This window comes from Dermacentor andersoni, chromosome 2, assembly GCF_023375885.2.
Source record: "Dermacentor andersoni chromosome 2, qqDerAnde1_hic_scaffold, whole genome shotgun sequence".
NCBI lineage: Eukaryota > Metazoa > Arthropoda > Arachnida > Ixodida > Ixodidae > Dermacentor > Dermacentor andersoni.
Window position 1 is genome coordinate 14932940 of NC_092815.1, and position 20085 is coordinate 14953024.

The 20085-nt window shown below is 47.1% G+C and overlaps 1 protein-coding gene across 1 annotated transcript in view; it reads left to right on the plus strand.

The window, feature by feature from the left end:
- The window catches only part of LOC126542938 (monocarboxylate transporter 13-like), a 45041-nt gene extending 27318 nt beyond the window's left edge, over positions 1-17723 (plus strand). Inside the window, exons 4-8 of the mRNA XM_050190056.3 lie at positions 1371-1749; positions 2827-3118; positions 14119-14371; positions 15085-15234; positions 17318-17723. Of these exons, the coding sequence (XP_050046013.1) occupies positions 1371-1749; positions 2827-3118; positions 14119-14371; positions 15085-15234; positions 17318-17349 (1106 nt within the window). The 3' untranslated portion in view covers positions 17350-17723. The remainder of the gene's footprint in view (positions 1-1370; positions 1750-2826; positions 3119-14118; positions 14372-15084; positions 15235-17317) is intronic.
- The last annotated feature ends 2362 nt before the right edge of the window (positions 17724-20085 follow it).

The window sequence follows — 20085 nt, forward strand, 5'->3', positions numbered from 1 at the left end:
TCATGTGGAGGTGTTATAAACCGACGTATCTAGAGCCATTGGCATGTTAAATAAACAAAGATCAGTCCTCCCTTCTAAAGTTAAACGCAAAATCTACTATGCACTTGTGCACTCAAGTCTTTTATTCTGCTCTCTGGTATGGTCCACGACAATCGAGACAAACCTTAACTATCTTTTATCGTTGCAAAAGGGAGCTATACGATCAATTGGAAACGTCCCTTACACTGAAAGCACTGCATCGTACTTTACCAGATATAGCACACTTCAGATAAAACAATTCTTAAAACAAAAACTATCTCCTGGAAGCCCTACGCCGATACCGAGCAAAGAAAAGGAATTTTCAGGAAACCTGTCAAGTTAAGCAGTCCACTTATGAACTACGACAGAGCTTAATAGTGAAGTCCAGATCACGCACAAATTATGGTTTACAGAGGCCAGCGTGACAAATGCCAGAACTCCTCAATAAGTGCCATGACATATTAAACTTAATAAATTCTAGAGTTTCTCCAACACAATTCAAGAAACAAGTTAACGCCCTATTTCTATTGGAGCAGGTGTGAGATTTTTAACCCTTGAGCCAATTCTCGGTAGTCTTTTGTGTTAAATCACATTTTTTTCATTGTGAATTATGTAGGTTTATTTCATTATGTGCGTGCATTGTGTATTAGGTGTGATTTTGAGTGATTTTCATTCCGTAAAAGGAACTGCATATTTCACTGTATTTCACTGCATTTGCATTGATGTAATCTATCTGTGTCGGCATATGATGTGTAATCATCTGTAAATAAGATTTGCTGCCTACGCTGTCAAGGTGGCATAGCCTAGTCAGGCTCTTTCCGGGCCTATTGCTGTGCTTCCTGAGCCAATTTGTATGAAATTCTCTCAAATAAAAAGACAAAGAAAATGAAAGAAAACTACCATATGATTATGAGGCACGCCGTAGTGCGATGGCTGCAGAAGAAATTTGACACCTGAGGCTCTTTAACGTGCACCCAGTGCACGGCACACGGGCGTTTCTGCATTTCGGCCCCGCCTAAATGCGGCCGCCGCGGCCGGGTAAGTATCTCGGGACCTCGGGCTTAGCAGCGCAACGCCGAAGCCACAACGCCACCATGACGGCTATTTATTTATTTATTTATTTATTTACTTATTTATTCTGTACCCTTAGCACGAACGAGGCTTGAATTTCGACGCTAAACTCAAGGTAAAGGGGCATTTCTAAGCTTCATTTGCTCTCTTAACATTAAACCAATTACCAGGAAATTAAAGCTAATTAACTTTTAAAATAACACTTTGTCAGTCTAAACTGAGTAAGTGTTTCTCTTTGGTGCTGCTCTAACTACGTTCTTTCTCGCGTATCCCACTTTCAGGCCTTGGCTTGGCCTGCGTCGACTTGGTGCCGTACACGGTCGTGGCTCGTCACTTTGTTCGCTACCGGGCCACGGTTATGGGATCAGTGTTCGTGGTCGCTGCACTGTCGGGATTCGTCTTCCCGCTGATGGTTGAAGCGCTGCGGAAGGCGTTCCCGTTCCACTACGTGCTACTCACGCTGGGAGCACTGGAACTTTTCATGCTCGCGGGCTGCATCGTCGTAGACCGTGTTCCCCGAAGCGACGACGGTGCTTCCCGTTCCATGGGCTACGCCGAGCCGGCGACCTCGCCGTCTGTCGCCTGCGCAAACAGTTTGGAGAAGGCTTGTATCGCGAAGTCCTTCACCAAAGATATCGTCACGTCCCTGGCCGTTACTAGGTAAGTCGACGTTCGCTTTGACTCGCTCAGCTTCAACGCGAACTCCTTGAGGCTAATGGATATGCGGGTTTTACGAGAGCTGTGAGTGGAGCAAAAAACTTTAATTCGCTCTCGTTATGAATGATTTCGGAGGTGACGTCTACAACTTCGTCATAAGTACTGTCGAAAGCGCTGGAAGTCGACAGAAATACAAAGAAACCCAATTTCGATCCAACGCAAGAACCATTTCACCCCAAACGACAGAGTAAACAAAAAATCTTGTCCTCGGTTGCTGGTGGCATTTAAGCCAGGTAATCGCAGGAAGGAGCACCTAACAGCCCAGCGCGCTAACCAAAAACTATCGCCCTGCTGCATCCAACAGAACCTTAACATAGGCCACCATTATGCGGATACATTAGAAAAAAGAGAGAGAGAGACAGAGACAGAGCATGCTCGGTTCAGACAAGTGCTATAGACCAACGAGAGTAATACTTGCTTCAATTTAATGAAGAATGTTAAGATATGGAGTTATGATCTTTGCTTTTTATGTCGGCCCACGCAAAACATTAAATATTCACAAAATTTCAACTACCAAACAAAGTTAAGAAACGTAAATGGCAAGTTCATTACTTCACTACTCCGCAACAAAAAGTCAATGTCAGATCTGTAAGATGACCCTGACAGGGACTTCAAGCCTAAATATGTGCGATCTCGTAATACAAATACATACCTCGATTGTCTGAGCTTTTTAAACACTATACGTTCATAAAGTGGCGCTTCAACCAAATACCTGTAATATATGAAATTTCGCCACCTTAGATACGGGTTCCATTGGCAAAACTGCGTCGTAGATTTTTCTTTCTTATATAATTGTAGAGTTGTTAAAATTTCTGTCTTGATATAATTTTTTTAATTCTTCTGTTCTTACAGTTGTCGCAGAATTCCTTTGCGCACCACACAAAGGTTACCTGAACATCAGCCATTAGAACATCTCTGTTTCTTTTCATGCAAGAATTTTGCTGATATCGGTTCACCAACTGCCAAATGCGTTCGCTTCACGTGTGTGCTCTAAAGCTTCACTTGTCGCGTGCATCCAAGCGACCACGCAGAAAGCCAGGCGCCCTGCGAGACCAATCCGCTGCTCGGGCAGTGGCAGCCGGTGAAGGGCAAACTGACGCGCAACCTGCGCTCGCTCGCTTCCGGGGCGTTCTTGCACGTGGCCGTGTCGCGGGCGGTCTCGTTCTTCGTCATCACCTCGTTCCTGCTGACCGCCGTCGACTTCGGCGCGGACAACGGCCTCGTCAGCTTCCAGGCAGTCGCCTTGGTCACCACCTGTGCCGTCGGCGACTTGGTGTCCAAGATCGCGATCGGCTGCGTCCTGGACGCCAAGGTGAGCAGTGCGTTCCCCGCCTCCCTCGTGTGTTGAAGGCGCTTACAGCTCGTCAAAAAACGAGGTTTCGAAATCGCTACATCCCTAGACTACGGCCGCTGGATCAAAACGCTCAGACTAAGCATCCATTCATATAAAGCTTTTACGTCAAAAGTCCTTTATGGGTCACCTGCTGACTTTCGGTATCAGAATGGAACGAAAACGCCGTCATATTCCGGCGGGGGGAAGGGGGGGGAGGCACGTTCAAACAACTTGGAGGGAGTTTTTCGTTTACTGACATTATTTATCTTCGAGCCTGTTACAGGGACGCTTGCTCAGCCGTTGAAGAATTCTAAACTGTTTCAAGGCCATTTTCTTGTTAAGCTTATAGTATATTATAATCGTTCATTCCTTGGATGAATTTCAAATCCCCAACTTCTCAGTAGTAAATGCCTTCTTTTGATTCCATTCCGATGTTGGCCAATCGCACATAGTTGGTAGGCGCAAAAGGGGAAAAAAAGTCATTCACAGATATATGCCAATCTGACAAGCGCTACATCAATGACAGCTATACGATGCTGTATAAGTGAGTTCTCAAATTCTTAGGAAGTTCTACAGTGTGTACCACGTAACTTGAGCCAAGAAATTAAATATCAAAGGCGCGTCGGAAGCGAATTGAACCGAACGTATACTATTCGCAATAGCCTATAGTAACTCAGACAACGTTTTGTTTTCCCCATAACTCACTAATTAATTAGGTTTAATTACCCAATTTTTTAATTATTGGCTTAGGACCCCAAGTATGATACGCAGATTTGTACAGCACCTTCAGAAACCACCGATCGAGCAGTTTCCTTTACGCTACGTCTCACGTAGTCCTTTTTTCCGGGTTGCAAAGCAAGCCCGCGAAGCAAGCAAGCCCGCGAAGCAAGCAAGCCCGCTTGTCCTTGCCCGTCTTTCTTGTTTCCGTGTTTTTATTCGCACTAAGTCACTACTTCAAATATGAATAAAGCCACGTGACGGAGCGCTTGCGCAGTGGTATCGCGCTGCTCTCAAGCGTGCGTTCGGCGAACAAGGTCGGCTCTCGTCGGACGACGGCGCAAGTGCATACTGCTGCTGGCCGAGCGCTGCCGAGGAGATAATGGACGCCCTGCCGCATTCCCGTCGCCATTCACGATGCAGCTGACCCAAGGAAATAAATAGTAAAGCGAAATGTTTACTGGCCGCGAACTGGCGATTTCGCCGTGGCGGTACTCCGAGGAGGCACATGACGTCACAATGCGCGCCTCGCCGCGGATATTTCTCTCTCTCTCTCGCTCCCTAGTCATTACTGCGCATGCGCCACTAGTAGCACCAGGCGACAGGTGTTCCGCCGCTGTGCAGCGCCGCGCCTTTCCGCTCCCGCCGTTTGACGTCATACCGCGTTCCTCGTCGTTGCGCTCGCCTCCTCTCGCTTCGCCAGCTGCGTCACATGCCTGATAACATGTCGGAGGATTGAAAAGGAGAGCTCGCGTGCGCCGCAACCACAGTTGAGGCGGCAGTATGGATGGCGACAATCCTGATAAGCAAGAGGAAGTCTGGAATCGACATTGGAACGAGATGAAGAGGAAACAAATGGCCCAGGAAACAGACGAACAGCGCGCCGAACGACTGGCTAAACGCCGCAGCATAGCTAAACAACCAGACTAGCCTGGACTTGCAATCAAGATTAACCAAGGCTAACCATGCTATGCCTTAGCTTTCGGTATACGTATGTCCTGGCATAGCCGAGCTAAGCCACTGCCAATTTTTTTTATTTGGTCTTACCGAGGCGCAGTTAGAACGCAGGCGAGAACGTGCGCAGTATAGATGATGATGATAGTGATCGAAAGAAAGGAAAGACGCTTGATTCTGCAACCCGTGAGCGAGCACAGCGAAGCGTCGAGCAGTGCAGCGATGTCGGAAGTCCGTGCGGCCAAGAAGGTTCCGTGTCAGGTGCCGGAAGACAGAGAGGTACAAAGCGACGTTCGAGCGATGAGAAAAGTTTCAACGAGATAGCGTTAAGCCACGACCCCCTGTCGCAGAAAATTCGGTGTCCGCGTCCGCCACCGTAGCGGGTGTTGGCGTCGCGTGAGCTAAAATTCCTCTAAATGTTCTGTACGGCACTAAAGTTCTTCCATCATCAAACATGCGCATACCTTGTCTTCCCTCCTTACAAAGTCTTTGCTCGCAATTTTGAGAATGACAGCTTACAAACAAATGTCATGAAACAAAACACCGACAGCGCATGCATTTTATGTTAAATCTTCTCAGACTGGTAGGATAGCAAACCGGGTGCTCGTCTGGTTGCCCTCCCTGCCTTTCCTGTCCTTCTCTCTCTCTTTCTCTTCTCAGACTGATATGTTAAAAGTACGAAACAATAACAGAAGATTGGCCCACGCACGAGGCTACATTTCTGTACCAGAAAGCTCGCCTTCGTGCATAGCGTTCGCCGCCAGCGTTCCCTGGTAAACATATATGGTTACCAGGAGCTGCAGTTACCGGAAAGCGTGAGGAGTAATCGGGGATCTTTCAATGCTGTCGCGTTCCAGAGGAAGCTTTAGCTAAGGCCCAACTCCGACGCGGCCTATTCAAATACATGTAAAACGCAAAAACGTTTTTCTGAGATAACCCCTTGAACGATTTTAATGAAATTTGTTGCATTTGAGAGAGAAAGTTAAATTCTAGTGACTGTTGCAAGCAGAATTTCGATTTAGGACCTGAAGTTTGTTACAAGAATTTTCGAAATCTTGGTAAAAGTTCATAGCTCTGCATGAAGAACAGATATCGGGGCTCTGTGAACGGCATCCATTAGATCATGGAAAGCGGACAAATTGGATATGTCATTTTACATCTTACGTGCTTTTTTGCTTTGTGTACAAGGGTTCTGCAAAAGCTGTATTTCCATGTTATTAAATTTTTGAGATTCATGTGTAGCATATCAATTTTGTCCACTTTGTATGTGCTATTATATGCATTTCACAGAATTGTATTATCGTTTTTCTTTGATGAGTTACAGAGTTGTAAACTTGATAGTTTAGTTTCTTGAAAATGTTCGATTTTAGCCAATTTTTAATAAAAAATTGACGACCTAAATAAAAAATTCGATACCAACAGTCACTAGATGTTAAGTTTTTCTTTTAAATGCAACAAACCTCGTCAAATGTGGTGCTGTGGTTGCCGATAAAAACGACTTCTCCTTTTACATGTATTTAGATGGGAGCACCCGAGCTAAAGCTTCCTCTTAAGGCCAAACTACACGTGTGCTTGCCGGTGCTGGAAAGTTCGCGACCGCGCCCCTTGTGCGTTTGTCGCGTCTCGCGAGTAATGACGGTGTTAACCTACAAGACACGCGCTAGAGCACGTCCACTTGGCTCACATTTTCGCCTTTCTAGACATCACTTCGTATTTTTGTGCAGCAGCCAAAGCACTGATATTTCTCGGGAGAAGATAGTTTTAGAATAGCACTTGTCGCCTCACGTGTATACGTTAAACGCAAACACCTTTGCGAGATGTTTTGGTGTGCGTCCCCTCAAGACGTTTACCTTAACGTACGGGAACGCAAATGCAAGGAATCTTTATTGAGCGTTATGTCAACAAAAATGGTAAGCGACCCTAATCTTTCTTTTTAGCGTCTCTTAGTGGCACTTGCATGCCTCGGCGTTGGTTTTCTTTAGGTTAGGCAAGCGAACGTCTTTCCCCTAGCACTATATGCGGGCCTGAAAAAAGCCACCTAGTGCCTTTGGCCTGGAGCGACGAAGGGCGAGGAGGAATAAAGCACATTACGCTCCGTCGAGGCCCGAGCCAGAAAGCGCGAGCCAACTTCACGAGCGCCTGAGGCGTCGCCGCCACTGGGAAGTTTCGCTACTACAGACGCCGCCGGCTTTATCGCTCAATGGGCCATGTGGCGCTTTCGCACCAAAACTCTCCTGGCAGCAGCACTGCTTGGCGTAGCAAGATCCGCGCGTGCGTGCTCGTGCCGCCACAGAAAGCTGTCGTCAGGTGTATACGGAGCCTAGCAACGCAGCCTACGTGTGGTGAGAGCTGTCACCCGTGGCCGTCACTAAGAACATCCATCGAACGAAGCAGAACAGGCCGCATCGCTCCGCGCTCGAACGCAGCTACAAGGGCGTAGCCGTCATTAACAAGAACAGCCAGCCACGGCCGGGATCGAGCGCAGCATCAACGTATAGCAATGGCGCTGCTGCGTTCCAGCGCGGCTGCGACTGCTGTGAGTGGATCGCTCACCGTTGTGTACGTCTTATAATATCCAAGAAAAAGGAACCGACGCAGGAGGTGCGTTACCTACAAAATACCCCGACGCTGAAAAGGTGAATAGCGACAAATTAAGCTTTAACGCGACAGCGTTCAGGGTCCCGCGTCGCGAAATAACCGATGCCGGCATCGGACGCCGCTTGCCGAAAAATAATTCCGTATCACATCCACACAGGCCCTCCGCGTGGGCCTTACTGAACTAATTGAACTCCTCAAAGGAAAATACGTCAGACAAATCGTGAAGTACGATCTAAACTCGACATGCAGACATGATAGCGTCGGAGTTTAATTTGAATACACAAGAAAAACCTAATTCTGTTACTCGGAAGCTCAAACAAACACCTTTCCCGAGCGGCGCGGCCCGCTCGGTTCCTTGCAACATGTAGCCAAGGCTGTAAAACACTTGGCTACATTAGCCGCAACCTTTGCTCGGCAAAAAAGTCAACTAAATTATTATCCTACACGACAATGGTTCGTTCGAAAATGGAGTACGTGTCTTTTATTTGAAACCCGCATCAGTAGTACCTCATAAACAAGCTCGAGTTCGTCGAAAACAAAGCAGGCTAATTCATTACGAAAAATTACTCACGAACGTCTAGCATCACTAACATTAAAATATCTCTAAATCTCCCCTCTCTAGAAAATCGAATAGTGATAGGACTTCGTTCCCATTTCCACAAGTTTTATCATTGCAGGTCGTCTGTGAGCGCATGCCACGTCAGACCCGCCCATCTTTCCGCGCCTTGATCATCCATTTCAAGTGCAGCCCGTTCTTGCGCGCACTAACTTCTGGAGTCACTCGACCCTCTTTCTCGCGGTATATCACTGGAATATGTTACCATGTGAAATCGTATCCGCTCTAAGTTTCCTAGCAAAACTAAAACACTATGTTAAGGTACTCACGTAGGATTCTCTTGCTCATTCATTATAGGCATCACCGTGTTCTTGTGCCCCTTTTTCTTATTTTACTTATTTTTCCTCACCATATTTTCATGTTCCTTGCGCAAATAGCTTTGTCTTAGGTTAGCATCGAATTCCTTGTACTGCATAAAATTTTCTATGGTTGTGTTATTTCATTGTTTCATGCAGTATCTGCTGGTATGTGTACCTTTTTAGCAAGCATTTTCCTTGTATGAAGTAACCAAGTAACGTTGATGTTGTGTAACACCGATCTTAATGCTATAGGTATCTTCAACGTTTAGGATGTGTCGTTGAGTGCTCTTACGGTTCTTTTTATGCGAAGCATACTAGCCGCACAACCACGCTCTTCCTTGCTGCGCCGCGCGCGGCCGCGTAGCTACCATATGACGTCATAACAGCTGCAAAAGCGGAGGCTCAACTCGTGCGCTCGCTTGCGGCCGCGTAGCTACATAGCCGGGTCTCAGCTCGTGCGCTCGCCTGCATGAGTTGTTTTTTCGTCTAGCCGAACCAAATATAGCCAAGCAACAGCAGTTCACCAGGCTAAACAGTGGTTCAACAACTAAAATAAAGGCTAGTATGCTTCGCATCCTGGGCTTAACCTTAGCTAAGCCACAGCCATTTTTTTCTTCCTTGTTTTCCGCTTGTGTTCTTTTTATTTTAACGTGCATTATCTGTTTAAATGCGTGTACTGTAACTATCACTGATTTATAGTAACACCCCTACGTAATGCCCGTAATGGCCTTTAGGGTACTTGAATATAAAAAAAAAAGCACCATCGCGCTCGGCTCCGCGCATCCGCAAGAAAGTGGCGGTTGCCGGGAAGCGTGACAAGCAGTCGGGGATCTTTGAAATTTATCGCGTTCCACTCTCAAAGGCGAAGCTTAAGCGTGCTCCAAATTTTCTTTTTCTGTGTTTGGCGACGTTGTGTGGCAAGTAAACATGGTAACGTCTGCTAGAGACGACATGACCATCGCATACAGTAAACTTTAATAGCTGCCAACTTTCTTCTCAGACATTACGGTCCTCAACAAGTGGTCAGGCTATACCGTTTTCAACTAGCACTTCTCTCATCGCAGGTGTAATTTGAAGTCAATGTCGTGCGCAGTAATATTAAAGCGCAGCTCTTAAGCGCCCCTTCCTGCGTTGCGCGTTGGCGTCCGTTGGTGTCCTCGGCGTAACCGAGCGAATGAGCACAGCGAAAGACGAAAGAGCGAACACAGAGCGCAGCGGTGGTTGAGAGAGAAGTAGTTCTTGTGGGGAAAGAGGAAATGCTAGCACTATCTTCTGCAACCCATGCGGGAGCACGGCTCAGCGCCAGCAGGGTAGGGGCGTTGGGATTAAAAGAGAGAGAGGGTAGGAGTGAGAAAGGTAAAGGGTCGTCCCGGCCCGGCCGGAAGCCCGGCCGGAAGGGCCCAGTGGGTTCGACCGGAGGAGTAGGCTGGAAGTAAACCGTATAGGAGGTGGCCCAGCAGAAGCGAAGTAGTGGCGGATCAGGAAGCCTGAGGTGGTGGGATGGCCGTTAGGCTATCCGTCTTTGTGGAAATTTCGTATAGTCTCGCCGAGAGCCCCGACAAGTCGAGGTACTCGACGGCACTTAGGAAGGCTGGTAGCTGATTACGACTGGGGAAGAGGATGTCTTCCTGTCACGAACATGGGAGCCCCAGGCGGTGAAACTGCTGCAGAAGTCGGCCGCGGTGCTGCAGGTGAGCAGGGCAGGCCAGCAGGAGGTGCTCCAGAGCCTCTGGTTCACCACAAGAGGCACAGGCTGGCGAGGTGGCTTTCCCAAGGCGGTGCCGGCGGGCTGCCGTCCAGTAGCAGCCAACTCGCAGTCGGAGCAGCAACGAGGCATCCCTTCATGGGAGGCCGTGCTGTGGAAGAGGCCATGGAGGCCGACCCAGAGATACCCGTTTGTCCGGGTGGCAGGCGATGATGTGCCGGCGCAGCCTGTGCTTCGAGAAGTCTGCAGCCGTTACAGCAGGGCTGAGGGGGACGCTTGAGTGGTGGGCACTTTTTGCAAGAGTGTCCGCCTCTTCATTGCTCGGGATTGCATTATCTTCAATCTTCATTGCACTTGTGCCGGTATCCAATGCAGGGATAGTGAGCATCCTGCGCCCTGAAGGGCCGTCAATCTTGAAGAGAGCAGCGCAACCCCAAGGGATCTGCAGGCAGAGCAGCGCCGCCTTGGAGTCGCAGAAGATGGCTGCCGGGGTCGCTGGTAGCGGGGATTGAAAGATGGCAATAGCGAAAAGAGCGCGAGGAGGAAAGCGGAGGAGCAGGGTATGGCGGAAACGTAGAAGAAAAATTGGAGGACGCTTAAGCTTCGCCTTCAAGAGTGGAACGCGATAGCGTTATCGCACCCCGTTCGCACCGCCTACTCAAACGCGCTACGCCAGCCAAACGTTGCGATCGGCAGAGATAGCCGGGCCGCGACGCGCCATGAAGGCGGACGCGGTCATGGGGCGAGTGGCGCGCCACGTGTCGGGGCAGCGCCGTACATCGCGAGGAGGGGGTCTCCTGTGTTTGCCGCAAGATGGCTCTGCGTGTGCGCAGAGCGCAGAAGAAATTTTGCGGAAACGTACTTCGCTACTCATGAAACTGCGACTTCTGTAAGTTACATGGTCATAATTACCAATATACACCGCAGTATAACTTTCTACGGCACGTTTCTAAGGCAACACCGCATTCACTGGAGGCGATTTTGTCCCATTTAGAAGGAACGAACTCGTGGCTGAGTGGTAGCGTCTCCGTCTCACACTCCGGAGACCCTGGTTCGATTCCCACCAGCCCATCTTGCAAGATGTTTTTTATTTATGAAGTGCCTTCTGGGATTTATCGCTCATGGCCAACGCCGCCGACGCCGACGACACCGGCTTTTCTGCGACACGAGCTCGTTAACGCTATCGCGTTAAAAGCGTAGAGCCGCGCAAGACTGGCTCTGCGGCGACGACCACTACAATATGGCGCCAGAGTAGCGTGCCGTCGTCTGTTCACCGATGACGCTATCGATAAGTTATGCGGAGAGCGCGTCCACCGATACCCTATGTGGAAACAAAGCGCTGCATGAGGACGTATGTCTGCGGTGGCTGCTGTGAATCGCGCCCACACGTCACCCACGCGCTGCCTCTCGCGATCTCCCGATTAGCGAGGCAGTCGCGCCACACCTCGCTCCGTTTGCAGTGTGCCGCTCGAGACAGATTGCCCGCACCGATCACGCTATACTCACGGCATTCTCTTCCTAATGTAAACCGTAATCGTGATGCAAAATATTGACACGCATACTTCTTTCACGTATGGAGCTGCACTGAAATATCGCATTGGGGAATATCGTAACCGTCGGTAAAATTTTTATAGCTTGAATGGTAAGGGTTTTCGTTAGCCGTGCGACACTCGAGCACACTGAAACGTTTTATTATTTGTACTCTTTCAGTGCAATTTTTTAAAGCCCCTACAGAAAATGAACAGCGCCGTTAACTTTCTCGCTTTTATGTCCACCTTATACATGTGCTGGCACCTTGACTTTTGAAGTACTCAATTATGCATAATTTTAGCGCTTACTCGAGTCCCGTGTTCGGAAAATTATTGCGACGTTCTTGCACGATTTCCGCCGAATTTTCGCGAGAATTCTGCGAAGTCGTCACGAGACAGTCGAGGCATGTTTTGCAAGAACTTGCAAGAAAGTACTCTGGTCGTGATCAATGCGCTAATTGAGCACACTTGTTGCTGTCACATCGAGTACCAACCGAGGTAGCCAATTTCATAGGTAGCGATTAAAAAGAAGCTTTAGTTCGTGGCCAACTCTGATGCCACCTGTTCAAAACATTGAAAGATGCAGAAATGCTTTTTTCAAACAACCAGTGAACCGATTTGGATGAAGTTTGGTGCATCTGAGAGAGAAAAGTAAATTATACTGATTGTAGCAAGCAGAATTCAGAATTCTGTACCATAATTGCCAAAAATGCTTAATAAAGATGCGAGCACAATGTTCACAACTCCGTAACTTTGCACCAACAACAGATACCGCAGTTCTGTAAACTGTATCCGTTTAAGCCTCTAAAGCGGACACATTTGGTATGTATACGTGTATATTTGTAGCTTACGTGATTTTGCTACAATTTTTACAAGGGTTTTGCAAAAGTCCTGCGAACAAATTAGCGGTATATTTCGGAGGAATGTATAATACATCAATTTTGTCCGCTTTAGATTTATTAGGTGAAGTCCAGAGAATTGCGATAACGTTTTTATTGTTGAATTACAGAGTTGTACAGTTCGTAATATTGTCCTTTTTTATGTGAAAATTTTTCAAAATTCTTGTTTTTTAAAAACTCGACGGCTAAATAAAAACTTTCCTTCCAACAGTCATCAGCGTTTAACTTTTCCTTTCAAATGCAGTACACTTCATCAAACCCGGTGCAGTGGTCACCAACAAAAGCGATTTGACCGTTCGCGTGTCTTTAGATAGAAGCGCCGAGCTAAATATTTATGTTAATGTGACAGCACAAAGAAGTTGTGGGCCACTGTACCTGTATTTTGCACGTGACAGCATGAAATACAGCACAATGCGTTGGCGGGCTAGTTGGTGCGAATCAATGGCAAAGGTTTAACTTTCACACATGAGCTATCTAGGGACGGTAAACTCCAGTTTTTAGATTTGCAGCTATTCTTACAAACAGGCCACGCCTGTTGGATGTACTTGCCACGTGCACGTAAGGAACTTTTGCCTTACGCGTCTGCGCACTCAAAGACTGTGAAACGTGCCATTGCTTTGATGTGTTTAGAATCTTCCTTAATGAAATCTTGTCATCACTCTGCGAACATGAGTTTCATTGCACAGTTAACTAGGCTGCAGGCTGCTGGTTACCCAAGTGCGGTGGTGACGTCAGTCTCGGAGGTATTGCTTCAGAAACTGAAAGGGAAGCGGCACAGAAGTAACTGCATCATACAAAAGAAGAGGCCTGAAGTTGTGCCGTATTCCCACAGAGTGGCTCACAGTCTAAAGAATGTCGCCACTAGATACCAAATTCCGGTAGTGTTTTCCGCTCCTCAGAAACTGTCAATGTTGTGCAGCCGTATTTCTAAAACAAGTAAAAAACCTGATTGCGAAAAGAACCACGTGAAGTTTGTAGAATGCAGCGTCGGTGTGGTTTATAATATTCCCTTGTCATGTGGCAAAGTGTATGTAGGGCAGTCAGGCCGCTGCGTTAACGAGCGCCTTAGAGAACATGAGCGATCCATACCAACAGGCACAGGTTCCCATTTTGCTCAGCATTGTAAAACATGCAATTGCAAACCCATGTTTCGTGATACCACGATTTTGAAAAAGAGCCGTGACACCACCACCCGAGAGTTATCGGAAGCATTCTTCATTCAATCATTGGGGTCACAGTTCATTAGTGTGCCTTCCTTAACCTTGTACAGCGCTGAATTTGGTTTTTTAGATTCTGTCGCATGAGTGCGCTCTTGGGATCGGATGTTGGTGGCTCCACCGCATGGTGCTCACTGCGCATGTTCCTCTAGTTTGAGCGGTCTATAAAGGAGTGACGCAATAAAATGATGTCAGTTGAGAGTAGCGCCTTGTCCTGGTCGTCTTTCTTGTGTCTGTTGTTTTGCGCTAAACAAAGTATTCATGGAGCATGAAATACCCATCGATGCGATAGTGCAAAGCGCATGTAATGTGAAGGCTGTGCGACAATGAAGAATGCGCTGGGTAAATAGCCAAGAATTTATGCATTTTTTCAAGCTTTCAGCGCTCCCTTTGTCTTCGACTGCCTAATGTCTCCTTTGCTGTGCACCATCTCCACTCAATACAGATGCTGAGCCATGAAGCGCTGATACTCTGCGGCTTCGCTATCCAGGCTGCCTCATTGGTAGTCACGGTGCTTGTCAAGAAGTACTGGGTTCTCCTAGTGAGCAGCTTCTTCACCGGGCTCACAGGGGGAAGTCGAATATTCGCCTGCACCGTCGTGGTAGCCGACCTGTTCGACCAACAGTCGCTGCCGCTGGGCCTGGGCGTCACAAACTTCATCGCCGGCATCGTTTGTCTCGCTCGGCCGCCTTTGATCGGTGAGCGAGTCAGCCTTCTGTTCTCAGAAGACAAGTTTAGAGACCTGCTCCCAAAGTGAAAAGCGCACTAAGGGTAGCTTGTAATTATGGTCGATTTAAGTACACCTTCATTACGCCAAGCGTAAGCCATGTCGATCAACTTGAGAACCAATATTCGCTTACGGGAGCTAAACTATTGTTTTGTCTAATGCCAATAAAAACATGCAACGCCGTTACGCCTAAGGTGACTGCAGTTTGATGCCTCAAAGCAGCTTCGAAGTAGCAAAAGCTCAAATAATACAGCGTTTGCAGCTGTGCATGGTCTCCTGCCCCTTTTAAGAAAGACGTTAATGGCGTCTGGTTTACATCTGGATACAGACATTGTGAGGCTGCTTTTTTGTATCGGGAAAGTGACAAGTGCCACCCAGCATTTAATGAAAATTTACCTGGTCCAAACTTTGTTCACGCCCTGACAGATCTGTTCCATCATCCACTGATCGTTCCAGTTCTAGCCTTGTCTCGCTTGTCTCAACTATTAATCTGACAGCGGAATATGTTAAATGGTCAGCACTGCGCACACCCCGTGGTATATGCGCCGTGGCGTACCGTACCTTGCAGTTTGCCGTGTCTTGTGTTATAGGCGAAATGATAAATAGGCACATTTGATGGATTTACTGAAGGTGGCGGTTTCCTACTAGTAGCCGTTATTGGTGCGCTTCTTATCACGTTCTCAGGCTACGCGCGGGACGTTGGGGGTTCGTACGACCTCCTCTACGTAGCCCTCGCAATCGTAAACGGCGTCTTCACGCTCACGTGGACGATCAGTCTGTGCTGGCGGACGCTTCAAAGACGCCGGCAGAAGGAGCCGCTCCCCGGTCTATCAGGTGAGACATGTGATATACGGTTTTTCATTCAGTCAGCCCCAGAAATTACCCTCTTACGTTCGTTACAGCCGTCAAGGATGAAAATTTTTCCATTGTGTACTGCAGCCGACGTACCAATGCGACCGGATCAATTCACTCGGTGCGGTTACACTAGTGGTGATGTCAGTCTTACTGATAATACGTCACTCAAGCAAACTATATAAATATTTTGAAAAACGTGAGTAGAGAAAAAGAGCGCTTGACTTTCATGAAACGGCAAAGTTGGCATGACAATATCTATTTCCATGTGCCGAAACAAAATAAGGGCACTTACTTTGGCCGTTTGCGAAGACATATCATGGTCTTAATAGCTTACAAATCTCGATCTCGAGGCTCCTAAAATATTTAGTTTGCATTGGTTTGGTTGATAAATACTCACATAGTGCATATAAACTTTGTTGACAAAATTTAATTATTTATTATAATTCCTGTGAGTTGAATTGGAATGCGAAGAGTGTTGTAATTGTGTTATAACGGTCTTCTTTTTAATTTATAATGTTTGGTACTGCTATACATAGCTTTTGTATGGTTACACATGCTGAGTGGCTGTTGCGTTATGTTATCAGCGAATCCATATAACATTCAAAATAATTATGTGCAAGCTTTAACCTTTCTTGCTTGTCTTACTTTGATTATGACATCTTTCTTTTGTAGTTGTTTTCGGTAATCGGTTATTTTTTTCTGTAGCGTGTACAAGTCTGGTGCACCGGTATACTTCTCGCATATTTCGAATGAACTATCGATGACAGTCACGCACCGAAAATGTTCCGAGGCTTGAGCCTCCCCGAGAAGAGCTCTTCGCTGGTAACATACAGGCCCCTGCTTTCTGAATCACTCATGCTCGTTTTTCTTCACAGCGCAAGCTATCATAGGCTTTTAAAGCCAACTTTGTAATTCCTGTCCATTTCTTACGTCCTGTCATTGCGCCGTTTTCTGCTCAAGTAAGGAGCCAACCATCCCAAATGAGTGAGTGAGTGAGTGAGTGAGTGAGTTTCTTGTTTCTTTGTTTTTCTTACGGGGTTTTACGTGCCAAAACCACTTTCTGATTATGAGGCACGCCGTAGTGGAGGACTCCGGAAATTTCGACCACCTGGGGTTCTTTAACATGCACCTGAATCTAAGTACACAAGTGTTTTCGCATTGCGCCGCCATCGAAATGCGGCCGCCGAGGCCGGGATTCGATCCCGCGACCTCGTGCTCAGCAGCCCAACACCATAGCCACTGAGCAACCACGGCGGGTAGTGAGTGAGTGAGTGAGTGAGTGAGTGAGTGAGTGAGTGAGTGAGTGAGTGAGTGAGTGAGTGAGTGAGTGAGTGCGTTGAGAGTGTCTCTAAATACGAAGACCGTACCAGCGTCATAATTCCACTGGTCAGCTGGTCTATTGTCATCTACAGTCTGGAAGAGATGGCAATGCCATGCTTTCTGCCTGCTACATTTGCGTTCTGAAAAGTATAAAACGTCGAGAACGCAGTGTACAGAATAGCTCCCGGCTGCACATATGGCTCTCATCAGTGTCTGGTGCTCGTTGTCATATTGTCACGTTGTAGTGACGGTGAAAAGCACAGTAGCAAAAACTGTGACTAACGAAACTAAATCTTTATTCGGCTAACCTGTGCCCAGAAATCAGCTTACACTCGGGAGCACAACGATAGCGGCGAACACATTCGGCGTTCGTCGAAATTCGGCGAGTCAAGTACGTCGGCTTTTTTACATGCGTCGTCGACGGCTCCAGAGTAATCGCTCGTGCCCGCGTGTCTTCCAAAAAGTGCTACACAATTCGCGTCGCACACACAATCACATTCTGCGACAATAGGCAGCGGATAAAACAATCGATAACATTCTAGAAGCTTCCGATACGTGCAGGCGCGTCCTGCGCCGAGCGATGACGTTTAACATTTGTTAGCCGGTGAAAAGCGGTGACCGGAGAGAGATAAGCAAGTACACGTGTCAATATAGCACGCAAGGTGGGACAAGACGAGATGTTCGTATAAACTCCAGAGAGGAGTACGCGAACTTGCTAACGTCGCCTACCATTTTCTTTCAGGTGAAAACGACCAGGGCGTACTGCAAGGTTGAGAATCAAGAAAGGAAGAATCAGGAACGACTGTGATAGCACGTTTTTGTTTGTTTCGGTGGGGTTAACAAAGCAGGCGCAGTATTTAAATTTATATAATTGTCTACGAGGCACTTCCAGGACTCTGGTATCACCACGTCTATACATACTCTCTGATGTAAGTGGAAGGTAGGTACCGAAACCCACCATAAGCAACAACAGAAGGAACAAGCAGAAAGAATTTGATTGCAAGAGTCAAAAACATCATCATCATGACAAAATGTAAAGCACGCTGAAGCAGGAGCGACAGACAACTTAGTTGTCAGCAGCAACTTAATATTGGACGAAAAGTAAGGATATATATATATATATATATATATATATATATATATATATATATATATATATATATATATATATATATATATATATTCCGCTCCACGCACTGTGGGAATTTATGTTATTCAAAGCATTTTGTAGGCAGCCTAGCCTATACAACATCGTTGGGGTTCTGGAAAGCGCTGCCAAATGGACTAGCGTGTTTGTGTAAAGCGAGAAATTGTGTATGTGACGTGAGTGTGTGTTTGACAGCAAGACAGCGAGGACGGTAAGAGGTTTAGTATGGTGGGGATGGCATGATAATGAATGGTAAACGTGACATTATTTCATGGTTTAATGAATATGACAAAAAGTCGCAGTTTCGACCGAAATGCGAGCCATGTATGGTGATAGCAAATGCAAAAAGAGTTGTACGAAATAAAGTTAGTAGTTTCATCAGCCGTATAAACTTGCAAACGTTCGCTTACTATCCAAATTAACGAGCATGGTGTCAGTGCGCACAGACAGACGTGGACACATCACACTCGATGACCGCGGACACTCGTTGTCAAAACGCTGGCGTGAGGAAGCGCGGCAGCAGCAGCGAGCGAAGTGACTTTCGTGCTGTGTAATGCTTCAACGCAAACTGAGCGGCGAGAACGCTGCACGCACGAAGGTACGAGCCCCCGTCGTACATAACACAGCGCCCGATGCAGATCGCTTTCAGGATAAGGCGCGCACGGCTGCGGTATGCGCAGTTGCTGCCGGAGTAAGACACCAGCCCCTTCCCTCCCCTCCACCTGGGGCCTTTCACGCGACGGAAGACGGAGCGTTTCCTCCCCGCATTCCCCCTTTCGCGCCCGATATTGAGCCGCGATCGTCGTCTCGTGCTTTCACTCGCCCCTACAGCGTGCGACGCGCGGCGACGGTGTTAACGCCCTTGGACTTTATACACAGAACATCACGGCGACGGCGACGACAAGACTGCGCCTGCAATGTCCATATAATCGCTGTCGCAATAAAAACAATGTGGTTCTCGCTTTTCATTCGTTTATTGTACAACTTGTACTTTTGGGGCAAAATTGCCCCAAAAGCGTTTACTATAGGATCTACCTAATTCAACAATGGAAATGGCGCCTATAAACCAAATAAATTCCATAATGTTGCTAATAATATAAAACCCTCGTGTGCTACCTAATAGCATCAAGGCTGCCAGACCTCATAAAGGCTACCCAAGATAGTAGACGCATTGGTGGCCGTCGCAGTAGCACAATTCGAAGTGCAATGCATGCCTAATGCGGATGTTGTGGGTTCGATCGTCTCCCACCAGCGACATTTTTGTCCACTTTAGTTTCCCGTTTTCATCATTGCCTTCTACATTTTCAGTTCAACCACAGTCAGTTACCCCAATGCTTTCTTTGGCTTCATTGCCTGTTGGTTTCGTGTGGTCGTATAGTGAACAAAAATCGGGCTCATCTGTTTCTCTTTTTCTCGTTCACTCAAAGCGAGGGTCTCGAATCTGGCAGCTTTGCTGACATTAGGTGGCGCACGAGGGTTTCTAACCAGGTGCCCGCCCTCTTAAGAGGAAGCTTTAGCTCGGTCCCAACTCAGATGGCACCTATTTAAATACATGCAAAACGCAGAAATGCTTTTATGAGATAACCACAGGCCCGATTATAATGAAATTTGTTGCATTTAACAGAGCAAGTTAAATTGTAGTGTCTGTTGGAAGCGCAATCTTGATTTGAAACAAGAACTTCTTAAAAGAAGTTTAAAACATTGGTAAGTTCGAAAAAAATAAAAAAGCACGAAGTTTACGAATCCTTAACTGTGCACCAAAACTAAATATTGCACTTTTGAAAATTGTTTTTGTCAGAACATCCGAAGTGGACAAATGTGATATATTAAGAAAAAAGTCGTAGTTTCGCCCGAAAGGTGGGGTACCGGCTGCGATAGCAACTATAGGTAGTTATACGAAGTAAGAATAGTAGTTTTGTCGGCCATATAAACTCGTAACCATTCGCTTACTAACTAAATGAATTATATAGTATGTACGCGCGACTGAACGAGGACGTAGAAATAGACACACAGAGCCGACACACAGAGACAGCGCTGTCCTTGTGTGTCTGTTTCTATGTCCTAGTTCAGTCACGCTTGCACATTCTATCATGGATTCAATCCAACTAGCCCGCCAATGTGCTTGAACTAAATTAACAAGCACGGTGTCCCGCGCGCACAGGTAAACATGAACACATCTCGCCCCAAAACAGCGGAAACTTGCTGTCAAAACGCTGGAGGGAGGAATTGCGGCAGCAGCAACGAACGAATTGACCTTCGTTGATCTTTCGCTTCAACGCGAACGAAGCGTCGAAAGCACAGTGCATACGAAGCTACCGGCACTACGCACACTCTGCAAACATAGCAGATCGCTTTGACGATGA